The 14,424-nt window shown below is 46.1% G+C and overlaps 1 protein-coding gene across 1 annotated transcript in view; it reads left to right on the forward strand.

Moving 5' to 3' along the window:
- DYNC2H1 (dynein cytoplasmic 2 heavy chain 1) overlaps positions 1–14,424 on the forward strand; it is a 1,848,033-nt gene that overhangs the window by 201,874 nt on the left and 1,631,735 nt on the right. The window contains exons 16-17 of the mRNA XM_029602426.1: positions 1,167–1,306; positions 1,396–1,624. Of these exons, the coding sequence (XP_029458286.1) occupies positions 1,167–1,306; positions 1,396–1,624 (369 nt within the window). The remainder of the gene's footprint in view (positions 1–1,166; positions 1,307–1,395; positions 1,625–14,424) is intronic.

Genomic DNA, 14,424 nt, shown 5'->3' on the forward strand with positions numbered 1-14,424 from the left:
TCTTTTCACTTCCTGCAGAGTGATTTCCTTGCTACAAGAACTAGGCTGGTTGGTGAATCTGGCCAAGAGCAATTTGCAGCCATCTCAGACCCTGGAGTATCTCGGGTTTCAATTCGATACAAGGCAGGGCAGAGTATTTCTGCTGGAGTCTTGAATCCGCACATTGATGCTGTCAGTTTGATCTCTATGGAATTCTGTTTGTCAGACCGTGTGGTATTATCTAAAGGTCCTGGGGTTGATGGCTGCCGCTTAAAAATTGGTTCCCTGGGCAAGGGCACATATGTGCCTTCTTCAGCGCACGTTGCTCTCCCGATCGCAGAACTATGCGATGAGGCTGCTGCTTCCGTTAAAGGTGACATCCCAGTTGTACTAGTGGTTTCAGCTGGATCATCTCAGGAAGGGAATTGCCCTGACAATGCCGGATTGGTTGATACTCATGACAGATGCGAGCAACCTAGCTTTCCATCACCCTTGTATGTATTCAGGGATTTTTTTCTGCAGCTTTACAAAATAGAGAGCTGGAAATCTGTAAGGCCTCAGTTCTGCAAAGTTTCTGGAGATGGTTGTTTTGTGCTGACTTGGAATATTAAAATCCTAGATATTTATTCCTGTGCATAAATTTTAGCTTACCTATGAATTTTGAAAAATAGAGGCCTAAATATTTAGAAATGGGGATGTAATGTGTATGATTAAAGTTTGCTGTCAGCTTTTTAAAAGTTCCAGGATACTCTAACATCATATTAAAATAAGACAGACAGAAAATTTTGACTTTTGTAGTCCTCTCCATAAACTTGAATTTTCCTTAACCATTATAAACGGAGAATCTCAAAGACAGCAAGATTGGTGGGATGCCTTGCTTTATTGTCCGTAGTTGCTTTTTTGTTTACATCTTTTGTAACCCCAGATGTGTTGAAATGCTACTCTTTATGGAACCAGATAGCCTGTGCTTTTGGTAAATAGCTACCATAAAATATTTTAACATAAACAGAGAAGAATTCCAGTCCAGTAACATTCTTGTGATTCAAAGTTTTTCTTTTTCTGTGATGTTTCAAAAATATTTGGTGACAGAATTTTACATTTGGAATTCTACAACTTTTTGGTGACATTGGCAAAGAAATTTCTACATAATCTGATATTAACAATGAATGAATGTTGTAAAATTTTAGGGATTTCGATCCAGTGATATGAAGGCATGGAGACAGCACTGGAATCATCAACTTTACAAGGCGCTGGAGCATCAATATCAAATGGGCTTAGAAGCACTTAATGAGAATCTACCAGAAATAAACATTGATATAATTTTCAAGTAAGAAACTTCTCTACCAGCCTTTGTTAAATATCCTTTTATAGAGGTGAAGGATAATGTCATGCTTTATAATCTATTCTGTTTTTTAGACAAGGAAGATTACAATTTAAACCTCCACTTGAAGAAGTACGAGCTAAATATTACAGAGACATGAAACGGTTCATTTCCATTCCAAATCAGTTCAAGGGAGTGAGTGAGGTGGGAGAGGAGCCAATCTTCAGCATTATGACTGAAAGAAATGCAAACGGATTTATCACAGTTTTCAGCAAAGCTGAGAATCTGTTCAGAAGACTGTCAACTGCCCTGGATCAATTTAAGGTTTGAATTGTTATCATTTTACAGTTTTAGGACCTAATTCTTTAGATCAAACTACACATGGGGGGTAATTTTCAAAAGGATTTACATGTGTAAATGTAACTACTGTTGTAGCAATTTTTTAAAGTCATTTACCCGCGTGAAGTGCATTTACATGGGTAAATCCGATGGACAATTCAATGGCATATATTAGAGCACTTTTCAGAAGCCCACTTACATGGGTAAAGTGCATGTACATGTGTAAAATCCATTTTTAAGAGAGTAAATGTTTTTGAAAATCAGGCCCAATGGCTTTTGTTTATTTCACCATTTACATATTAATACATTTGTATTTTAATGCAAAATCGAGATGACCTTAAGAGTGTGGTACCTGAGCTTATTCACCTTTTTGTGCTGGAACTCAGAGGGCCACTGTATTATCTTTTGCTATTTACATTGCCCTAGTATTCAGTTTTTAAACTTTCCTGCATTTATTATAGCAACCTAGCTTTATAAATCTGTTTCTGCTCAATTGTACTCTGTATATGGAAACTTATGCTTCTGAATTATGGCGATTCCTGTGCTACCACTTCAATTTCAACAATTTATAGAATTTCATCTTTTAGATATATTGTTGATTGAAACACTAGTATTGAATATGCCCCAGAGCTTTCCATTATCTCCCATCCTCAAGTCCTTAGTTACCATCATTAGAAATTTCAGACTCAAAGTATACATGCAATCCCTCTTCACAGGGGACTGTTGCGCTCCTGCTCGGGGGCCTAGCCACGAGCAGACGCTTACCTTCGTGGCAGGAGCTGCCGACGTCACTGCTGCTCCGCGGCCCGGAGGGGCCTTCATCCCTGGTCTCGCCATGGCAGAGAGCCGCCCCCAGCTGCCTTCCCGCAGCTTGGATGCCGCCTCCAGCATCGGGGCCTGTCCTGCGGCCCAGGTCAGCTCCTGCTTTTCTCAGCGGCAGGACGCAGCTGTCCAGAGTCCTGCCCACTTCCCCTAGAGGTGAGGCTGCGCCTCTCATCGGGATTTAAAGGGCCAGTGCAGGTGTGGCCCTCCTCTGACTCCTCCCTAGGTGTTCCTGTAGTGCCCTACAAAAGGCCTCCTCGCTCATTCACTCCTCTCCTTGGCGAGGAGCCTGACCTCCTGGGAGCTTCCCCTCCATTGGACTCCGCTGCGTCCTGCTCCTGCCTGGCTTCCATCGTTTTCTTCCTGATGTCTCCATTGTTCCAGTCCTGATGTCTCCACTGCTCTTCCTGATGTCCGAGTCCTAGTCCAGATTTCCCAGGTCCTGAGTACCTGTGCCTCCAGAGGTTCCTTGTTTTTAAGTGATCCTAGCTTCCGGTTTCCAAGTTTCGTGTTTTAAAGACTGTATCCTGTTCCGACTCTGGAGGATCCAAGGGGGTAACTTGTTCCTGATCTGTGTCTGTGTCCAGAGCTTGCCCGCTCCTCTCGTGGTCCGTGACCAGCCATCCAGCTGTGTAGGGTGCGTAGCGGACAGTGTGGTCCGTGACCAGCCGTCCGACTGTGTAGGGCGCCTGAGGGACAAAGCTCCACATCTTGTCTCCTGAGTTCCTAGCTCCATGTCTTCAGTTCCATTCCCAGATGAGGCTTGTCTCAACGCAAGGGCACACACTCCTCGTCCTGCACTGGGGAGCGCCTCCTAGCGCTCCCTTCCATCGCAGCGCAACAGGGACTACACTTTAGGTCTAGAAAATGCACAGATTCATGTTAAGGGGGGTAGAGTTCACTTTTAAGGCCCAGGGGATCACATTCAGAAAATTAAATAGTCTGCATAGAGTGTTTGTGTTCCAAAACAAGAGGAGAGATTATTAAATAAAATGAAAAGCTTAGCAGTACAAAAATAACAGCAGTCTTTATCCAGGGATAATTTCAGCACAGTACCAAAAGACAAAGATAAATCTTCAAAATTGAGTGCTAAGACAGGACATTGGGGATTCCTCCTAGTTCTCCCAAAAGGTATCTTCTCCCTTGGAAATGTTTGGACTGCAGGAAAAATCTTATTCTCCCACACAAAGAAAGTTATCACTCTGCCTGGTAATTGTCCCAGTTGCTTATCAAGACTTTATGACCTTCTTCAACCTTGGAATCAGGAACCCTTCTTGGATCTGTACACCACTGGATCTCTATTGAATCCTCTTCTACATTGCAAACGGAAACGAAACGCAACCAAACTCATCTCCACCAGGAGTCCAGCAAAAGCCACAAGTCCATGGCTAGCTCTCGCCAGCTCCCTTCAGCGTGACTCCTCCTAGTGACTCTGAGTCCCCTTTATAAACTCCTGCTCACTGATCTATTCTTTAGAGGATTTATTTATTTAAAGACTTTTTATATACCGAAGATCATGTACTAGTACATATCGCTTCGGTTTACAGATAACCAGCATTAGAATTACCATATACATGGTGTACATAGAACAGTAATAGATATTACATAGTAATATGTAATATTACATATTAATATGTAATATTACATAGTAATAGTAATACATAGTAATGGATATTACATAGTAACAGGATGGATATTCTTGTCACTGGTAAGTGACCATTACTCCACTGGTATCTTCCATTGCTGGAATATTCCTCAGATAAACCTATAATAGGGTCTAACCAGCTCTACATACATTTATGTGAATGACATATATATATGCTTTCCACAAGTAGATTTATGGAACAGCACAACAGTATTCCTCAATCAGTGCCTTGACACAATAACTGGATGACCACCAACTGACTTCAGCTAAACAAAGATAGGACCAAGATCTTATGGGTGAGCAACAGTCTACATCCAGATAATACCTCCCTTCCCCCACTCACTCTGGATGACATCACCCTATATCCCCAGCAAAAATAAAGAAGCCAGATAAGTTTATCTGGCTAACTATAGGTCCGCCCAGTAACTGTCCGTGATTTACCCAGCTAAGCTGGATATGTCTGAATGTCTGCACTTACCCAGCTAAGTTAGCTGGATAAGTAGTTCTGCTCTGGAATGCCCCTATCCTGCCCCTCACTTATCCAGCTAACTGTTTAACTGGCAGCCGAATATTCAGATAGTGCCACTTAACCAGCTAAGTGGTGCAGAATATTGATCTAAAGAAAAGCCTAGGGGTCATTAAGTAATAGCAGTATCTCATGAAACCTTTTGGTGACTACACATAGTAAAACAATTATGCCCGTTCCTGCAACCAAGTGATTTCTTATTTATTTATTTATTTATTTGTACGGTTGTAGGTGCAATCTATAGCATAATATTTACAGGAAAAAAAAAAGTCTAGTATTGACATCAAAGTACCAAACTATTGAACAAGAAAAACCAGAAATGCACCCACAACTTTTTTAACCATAACACCAACCAAGTGATTTCATAACTGTCATGCAATTAGTTGTTCTCTCCCACCTAGACTATTGTAATGCCATGCATGTTAACCTTCCTCAAAAGACCCTTACCACTACAAAACACTGCTACCAAAACCTTCATTGGCTAGAGAAAATGGGAATGTGCCTCCCCTCTATTCTCACTTTATTGATCCTTTATCTCTGTACGTATCACATTTAAATTCAATCTGTCAATTCAAAGCTAAGGTATTGACCCTATTTATCTGAAGGAGAATGTGAGAGGATAGCACCTCACTCAAAAACCTCCATTCATCCTAGAAATAACACCTGATCATGCTGCTCCTCTGTCAAGGCCCATTCCGCTGGGGAAGAAGAGGAGGTATGGGTCTGGCCGAGGATCAGGACCAGGCAACAGGAGATCACAAAATGAACTCTGCCTGGCCTATTGGACCAGCAAAGATATGTCAGGCTAGAGATCCTTATATACAGCCCTCAATTTGTGATATACTTAATGTTGGTCCAATAGGTACAGAGCTTGGCCTGGGGTCTTAAGCTGGAGCTGCAAAGACAGCCAAGGTTGAATTCACTGATGTATGGACAGGTACTGGGATTGATGAGGCAGTTGATGCAGAGTTCACCAGGGCCAGTACAGGCACTAAAGCTGTAGGGATAGCTGGTGCTGACTTCACTGGTGCACTGCTAGAACCTGAAACTGATGAAACAACTGACATGGAATTCACTGGCCAGCGCAGGCACTAGGGCTTTGGTAGAAGCTGGTGCTGGCTTCACCAGTGCAAAGACAAGGCTTGCTGGGATAGCCTGGGACAGCCTGGCATGGAATCTTTGAATTTGTTAGTGTGTTTTGAAGTGAAGCCATCACAGGAACTGGTTTGGTGTGGTGAGGAGCCATTGCAGGAGCAGCAGGTGCCACGTTGAATGGAGTAATCAATGAAGCAGTAGGTGCTGGAGTCTTGGAGCCGACTCATTCAGGAATGTTGGAGAAGCTTTCTTTTTAAAAATAGATATAGACTTGTGTAGCACAGAGATTGAAAAGTCTCACAGGACAAGCAGGATGGTAGTCTTCACATATGAGTGACATCATCAGGATGGAGCCCAATCACTGAATACTTTTGTCAAAGCATCTACTGGGCATAGCATGGCACTAACCCTGCATCCAGCAGGGGTCTCCCTTCAGTTTCGTTTTTTTCTGTGCAGCTGTAGCCACGTGGATTTTTGGAGCTCTTCACAAATTCCTGATAGGAATTTTCTCCTCAGGAAATTTGTTTAAAAACTTGCAAAAGTTTATACCCCCTAGGGGTCTCCCTTCTCCGCTGTCGATTGCTGCACTCGTACGGTATGTTTGCCCCGTTTTTTGGTCAGTTCCCGGCGGGGACTGGTGTAGGCCTTATTGGCACCGACCGTGGCCGGCCTAAATTTTTCAACGGCTACGATGGTGACGGGTTTTCGTCAGTGCCCTGACTGTCCGAGAACTATGTCAATCACAGACCCTCATTTGGTCTGTGTATTATGTCTCGGCCCATCACATAATGTGGAAACGTGTACCAATTGTGCCCAAATGACACCAAAGGGCCGTTGGGCATGTTTAGAAAAAATGGCGCTCTTATTTCAGCGCCCGTCTTCGCAGACGCCATCGACTCCGTCCCCGGCGAAGCAATGTCATCGCTCCGATGCTGAGGAGTCCCGATCGGTGTCTCAATCTTTAGCGTCCCCGTCATCGGTGCCGGAGTCAGGAAAGACTGAGCACCGTGAAAAGCACCGGCACAAACATCGGAGGCCGGTGCCTTCGACTTCGGGGACACCAGTGGCGTCATTGTCGAGTCTTGAGCCACCGAAGAAGAAAACCCGAGCTGAGGAGCATAAATCATCCTTGAAGCCGGATGCTCTGAGGCGTCCCTCGCCTTTGGTGGGCGCGGCCACCAAAACTCCACTGGGACCGGTGGCCCCTCTGGCGTTGCCCGCCATGCCTCCCACTCCGGACCTGGGGCTCACCACCCCAACGCTCCGAGAGGAATTGCATCGGATGGTGCAAGAGGCAGTGTTCCAGACTATCCAAGGCCTCCCAAGATCACCGACGCCAGCACCGGTGCCCGTGCCGGAACCGGTGCCTGTGCCGGAACCAGCACTGATGCTACCGATGCTACTCCCTCTCCTCGATAAGCTGGATATGCTTATCGGTGCCCTGCCGGGAGCAGGAAATCACCGATCCTCATGGCTCCATCGACACCCATTCCGCTTTTGTCGGATGAAGAGGACGTGTTGAGGCTGGAGCCCGTTCTGGGGCCTACGGGAGTGCCCGCACTGAGGAGGCCGGCGAAGTCACTGATACTGTCGATGCCACTTCACCCGGCACCGGTGCCGGATCTGGATTTATTGGTGCCAAGGGCAGGACCATCGATGCCGGCACCGATACCTTCGGTGCCAAGACCTCCTCCGGCTGGAGGGGGTCCGTTTTTTCCATTATGACCACCGATGGATTTGGGGGATCAGCCATACGATCCATGGACAGATGATACTTCGGATACCCAAGACTTAGCCGATGTCCCATCAGAGCCGTCACCCCCAGAGGAAAGGTGCAAGTCTCCTCCGGAAGACCTCTCCTTTATTAGCTTCATTAAGGAGATGGCGGAGACTATTGCTGCAAACGGAGGAGGACTCCAGGCATAAAATGCTGGAGGTACTTCAGTTCCTGGATCCTCCAAAGGAAATAATGTCTGTCCCCGTCCATGAAGTTCTGTTAGATTTGATGCAGTCGAAACTGGGAGCATCCTCGAACAGTTCCTCCTGTGAATCGCAAGATGGATGCGATCTATCTGGTGCAGCCATCCCCTGGCTTCCAAAAGATGCAATTAGCACATCAGTCGATGGTGGTGGAGTCCGCCTAAAAGAGGGCCAAGCCTTATTCTTCAGCATCACCTGGGAAGGAGCAGAAGTTACTCAACGCTTTAGGGCGCAGAGTGTTCCACGGAGATATGCTCATTTCACGTATTGCGTCATATCAATTATATATGACCCAGTACAATCGGAATCTCTTCAAACAATTACAGGACTTTGGTGAGTCCCTCCCGGAGCAGCTTCAAGATCAGCTGAACTCTATCATTAAGAAAGGCTTCGACACTGGTAAACATGAGGTCAGATCGGTGTATGATGTATTTGATACTGCATCCCGATTGTCAGCGGCTGGCATCAGTGCTCAGCGTTGGGCTTGGCTGAAGTCCTCCGATCTCCGCCCAGAGGTACAAGATCGTTTGGCTGATCTCCCCTGCACAGGTGATAATCTCTTTGGAGAAAAGATCCAAGAGATGGTGGCCAAACTGAAGGACCACAATGAAACACTCCGTCAGCTCTCGGCTGCTCATGCTGAGTTTTCGACTTCCTCTAAACGGCTGTTTAGATGGAGACAAAACGACCAGTGTACAAAGCCCGGAGATATTATCCCCCACTAGCACGGGCTCGTCCATCCTGTCCGTTCCAGAAGCCTCCACCACGACAGCCACGGAATCAGAAGGCTCAGACTCCTGCCCAGCCTAGTCCTGCTGCGGGATTTTGACTTCCAGCTTGGGGCGAATGTCATCCCCCTCTGCCAGATCTGCCTGTCGGTGGCCAGCTCTGCCACTTCACCACCATGTGGCTAAAGATCACCACAGACCAGTGGGTTCAGTCGGTCGTGGCTCAAGGTTACCACCTAAACTTCCTCTCCGTGCCGTCGGACACTCCACCTCGACTGGGGTGGACCTCCTCCGATCACTCTCATCATCTGCAAGAGGAAGTAACTTCCCTCTTGCAAGCAAATGCAGTAGAACCGGTTCCTCTTTCCCAGAGAGGACACGGCTTCTACTCCCGATATTTTTTAATTCCAAAAAAGACGGGAGGCATTCGCCCAATATTAGACCTCTGGGCTGTAAACAAACATCTTCAGAAAGAGAAGTTTTGGGTGGTAACCTTGGGCTCCTTAATACCACTTCTCCAACAGGGGGATTGGCTTTGCTCTCTGGACCTAAAAGATGCGTTAATGCACATCGCAATTACCCCGTCTCACATAAAGTACCTCCGATTCATTGTCGGAAACCAGCATTTCCAGTACCGGGTACTACCATTCGGCCTGGCCTCAGCCCCTTGTGTGTTCACGAAATGCCTGGCAGTAGTACCCGCATACTTAAGAAGACTAGGCACTCAAATCTATCCCTATCTAGACGATTGGTTACTGAGTGCTTGGTCACCGGAAGGGGTTCTTCACTCCCTCCATCTTACAATGCGGTTCCTACTATCCTTGGGATTTCTAATCAATTATCAGAAATCTCACCTAATTCCGTCTCAAATCCTCTCCTTTATTGGAGCGAATCTTGACACGATGCAGGCAAAGGCTTTTCTTCCCAGGGACCAAGCTAACACGCTAGCATTACTGGCGCGTGCCATACAGTCTCGCCGAACCACAACAGCTCGTCTTGTACGCGTCTTGCTGGGACATATGGCGTCTTTGGTCCATGTTACCCCAATGGCTCGTCTGGCCATGACGGTAACGCAGTGGACATTAAAGTCCCAGTGGTCACAGGCACATCATTCCATGTCCAACATTGTCCATATCACCAGGCAGCTTTGCTTCTCACTAGCGTGGTGGATCCAAGAGCCCCACCTGCTCCAAGGACTACTATTTCAAGCTCCAGAACCTCAGATGATCTTAATGACCGATGCTTCCACTCTAGTGTGGGGGGCACATGTTAACCAACTGCAGACTCAGGGAACCTGGTCGGCAGAAGAGTCACAGCATCAAATACATTTTCTGGAGCTCCGAGCGTTCAGATATGCTCTCTGGGCGTTCCGGGATTGCTTGTCCAACAAAACAATCCTAATCCAAACGGACAACCAGGTAGCGAAGTGGTACGTCAACAAGCAGGGAGGAACCGGGTCCTACCTCCTGTGTCAGGAAGTAGCACAAATTTGGGCTTTTGCTCTATCTCAGGGCATGCTCCTGAGAGCAACCTACCTGGTGGGTGTGGACAATGTTCTAGCGGACAATCTCAGTCGAGAATTTCAGCCCGACGAGTGGTCCCTCAACCCTGCGGTGGCGGACTGGATATTTCGGAAGTGGGGGTATCCGAGCATCGGCCTCTTCGCATCGCTGCACAATCGCAAGGTGGACAACTTCTGCTCCCTACATCGCAGTCGCCATGTTCCACTTCGCGATGCATTTGCCCTGACCTGGTCAAAGGGCCTCCTCTATGCCTACCCACCTCTTCCTGTCATCAGCAAGACTGTCATGAAGCTACGCACAGACAGGGGCCTAATGATTCTAATTTCCCCCTACTGGCCACGACAGGTATGGTTTCCCATCCTTTGGGACCTCTCAGTCCGTCGGCAGATTCGCCTAGGCACGGATCCGTCCCTGATGTCGCAGAGGAACGGACAATTATGCCATCCCAACCTCCAAGCTTTATCACTGACAGCCTGGATGTTGAAAGGTAAATTCTGCAGCCGCTCAGTCTCTCGGACTCTGTATCCCAGGTCCTGGTAGCTTCACGAAAGCCTTCTTCTAGAAGATCTTATCATTCTAAATGGAAAAGATTTTCCTTGTGGTGCACTTATAAGGAGCTAGATCCTTTTACCTGCCCTACAACGAAGTTTTTGGACTACCTGACTATCTCTGGCATCTCTCGGAGTCAGGTCTACAAACTTCCTCCATTAGAGTGCATGTCAGTGCGGTTTCCGCCTTCCATAAGGGTACGGGAGATGTCTATTTTGACACAACCCTTAGTAGCGCGCTTTATGAAGGGCTTGCTCCACCTTAAGCCCCCTCTCCGTCCCCTGGCCCCTGCTTGGAACCTTAATGTGGTATTAGCGCAGCTCATGAAACCTCCGTTTGAACCTCTGCACTCCTGCGAGTTACGGCATCTCACTTGGAAGGTCCTTTTCATAGAAATGATGGCAGAAGAAGACCAAATGGCCCATCCAGTCTGCCCAGCAAGTTTCGCACTTTTTTTTCTCATACTTCTTGTGTTGACATCTGCTCGCCGGATCAGTGAGCTACAGGCGCTGGTTACTTACCCCCCTTACACAAAATTTCTTCATGATCGGGTGGTCCTCCGAACTCATCCTAAATTTCTACCAAAAGTAGTATCTGAATTTCATTTAAATCAATCCATAGTTCTGCCTACTTTTTTTCCTAAACCCCTCTCACTTCCTGGTGAGCGGGCTCTCCATTCCTTGGACTGTAAACGTGCACTGGCCTTTTATTTGGAACGCACTGCAGCCCATAGGAAGTCCACCCAGCTCTTTGTCTCCTTTGATAGACTTAAGCTGGGAATCCCAGTGGGAAAGCAGACCCTGTCCTCCTGGCTGGCGGACTGTATTTCATTCTGCTACCAACAAGCAGGCCTTCCGCTACAGGGGCGCATTAAAGCGCACTCCATTAGAGCAATGGCAACGTCGGTAGCACACCTTCAGTCTGTACCTCTTACTGATATCTGCAAAGCTGCGACGTGGAGTTCTTTCCATAACTTTGCAGCGCCTTATTGCCTGGATAAAGTTGGTACACAAGATTCAATCTTTGGCCAGTCTGTTCTGCGCAATCTATTTTCAGCTTAAATCCCAACTACCGTCCTGCAGGCCGCTGGGATTTTCAGGCTGCCTGTTATCCAAAAAAACACCCCTGTTGTTGTGCCTGTTGTACGTCTTTGGGTGTTTTTGGTACATGCGCGGGAATCCTCAGCTAGTTATTCACCCATATGTGAGGACTACCATCCTGTTTATCCTGAGAGAAAGCAGAGTTGCTTACCTGTAACAGGTGTTCTCACAGGACAGCAGGATGTTAGTCCTCACGAAACCCACCTGCCACCCTGTGGAGTTGGGTACACTTACGATTTGTTATTTTATTTTTCGCACGCTCTTTTTACTATACATGAGACTGAAGGGAGACCCCTGCTGGATGCAGGGTTAGTGCCATGCTGGGCATGCCCAGTAGGTGCCAGTCAAAGTTCTAGAAACTTTGACAAAAGTATTCCGTGATTGGGCTCCATCCTGATGATGTCACCCATATGTGAGGACTAACATCCTGCTGTCCTTTGAGAACACCTGTTACAGGTAAGCAACTCTGCTTTGTCCTTGTCTCAACCATTGCCACTGGGAAGCTGTTCCATTCATCCACCACGCTCTCTGTAAAGAAATATTTCTTTAGATTACTCCTTAGTCTACCCCCTTTCACTCTCATCATGTGACCTCTTGTTCAAGAGCCTCTTTTTCGTTGAAAAAGCTTGCACCCTGTGCATTGATACATTGGAAGTAGTTAAATGTTTCTATCATATCTCCCCTATCCTGCTTTTCCTCTAAGGTATACATGTTTAGATCTCTCTCTGTCCCTATATGCTTTACAACAAAAAACACTGATCATTTTTATAGCCACTTTCTCGACCAACTCCATCTGGTTTATATCCTTTTGAATGTGTGGTCTTCAGAATTGTACAGAGGATTTCAAATGAGATGTCATCAGAAAATTACACACGGACAATATCAACACCTTCATTCTGCTGACCATTCCTCTCCCTATGCACCCAATCATCTTTCTAGCTTTTGCTTATCCACCTGTTTGAACACTTTGAGATCTTCAAATATGATCAACCCCAGGTCCTACTCTTGTTTTATGCGTAGAAGAATTTCATCCTCATACTGTACCACTCTGTTGGGTTTTGTAGTCCAAATACATGAGCCTGCATTATTTAATATTTAAATCTTAGCTGCCAGACTCTAGACCATTCCTCATGTTTTCCATGCCTTCCTCAGTGTTTACCCTGCTGCAGATTTTGGTATCATTGCAAAACGACAAACCTTTCCTGATTAAACTTTCACAATATGTCTTGCAAATTGCCCTTGTACAATGTCTACTTCTTGCCTATTGTGATGGAGTAGGTGATCTTTAAGGGAGGAGAAGATGGCTGTCCTTAAGAAGTACAATTCCTAGAGTGCCTAAGGATAGAGGCTGGAAATGTTGATTGACAAGAGAGGGCCTTGGGGGTGGAGTTCTGGGCAGGGATTCCCATCACACTAGTTAAATTTGCAACAGGTGTGCTGACTCAAGGAGGAAGGAGGAGAGAAGAGCTATTGACAGTTGTTTCATTTCTAAATGCTGGAGACTAATGGGATGTTCTGAACCAGCAGAAAGATTTACAAAGCTGTAAGTTTGTTTGCTTTTTGGAATTGAATTCTGGTAAATTGTTTGAACTTGCAAACTAGGGGAAAGCATTACAAAACTCCAGAAGAGGCGATTACAAACTGTGAGTTTGTTGCACTCTGAACTGATTGGTATCATATTATGAGCTGGAATTACAAATTGTGAGTTGATTTTTCTCTAAAGTAAATGTCAGGATTATAAACTATGAGTTAGTTGTGCTCTGAGCTGAATTCTATCATATGAGCCAGGATTACAGATTGTGAGTTCATTTCACTTTGAACTAAATGTTAGGATCATAAACTGTGAATTTGTTTCTCTTTGAGCTGAATGTTAAGGATTTGTTGAAGGAAATAGGAGGGCATAGGGCACGTACCCGGCAGCACTTAACTTGACACTGGGGAATGGTATGGTCTCTGGGCCCTTCCTCCTCAAGCCGAGGCTGCCATGGAAGGATGACATGCAGTGCTCTCATGAGGCCACAGTTTGGCCAACTATGTGACATCAAAGAATTGGGGAGGTGGTGGATCAGAAGGGGAGGTCGCCTTCAAATGATTTAGATGAGAAATTGCTGACCAATGATGAGGGCAGATGTTTAAATACCGGGGTTTGCCTCTGGGATACCCCTTTTCCTGATAAGGCTGGCGTTTGGTATCCAATCTGTGTTCAGCAAGTTTACCTGTCCCATTAATGTGCTTTTCTGGTGGATTTTCGTGAGAGTAGCAGACGCGCTAGGCAGCGGGAGCCACACATGTCTGGATAGAAGTAGGCAAAAAGAAAAAAAAATCATTTTTTTTTAATTTTAATTTTTTAATTTTGAATTGCATGCACTAGAGGGCAGACAGACCCACAAAGCAGTGATGAACACATTATCTGTGCGCCTTCATAACGCCACTGAAGACGCCACTCCTCACCCCCTCCCCTCCCTCCCACAAAATGGACATGAGAAGCCCACATTACACTCGAGGCTTCCACGCGCCCCACAAACACCACTCACACAATACACCAACAGGAAACATACACAGAAAACTTCTCCAGATTCCCTTATTCCATGCCTCTCACATGGCCACCCTATCAGTTCTCACCCTCTTATTGCTGAATGCACAATCCATTACAAAGAAAATCCCCATCCTAAACGACCTCCTTTTTGACCTAAAGCTGGATCTTCTATGTATCACAGAATCATGGCTCAAAGGCACAGACATTCCTCTCATTAATCAACTTCCTACAAACAATTACAACATCTTCTCCATACCAAGACACAAAAAAAAGGAGGCGGC

This window comes from Rhinatrema bivittatum, chromosome 5 (genome assembly GCF_901001135.1).
Source record: "Rhinatrema bivittatum chromosome 5, aRhiBiv1.1, whole genome shotgun sequence".
Classification (NCBI taxonomy): Eukaryota; Metazoa; Chordata; class Amphibia; order Gymnophiona; family Rhinatrematidae; genus Rhinatrema; species Rhinatrema bivittatum.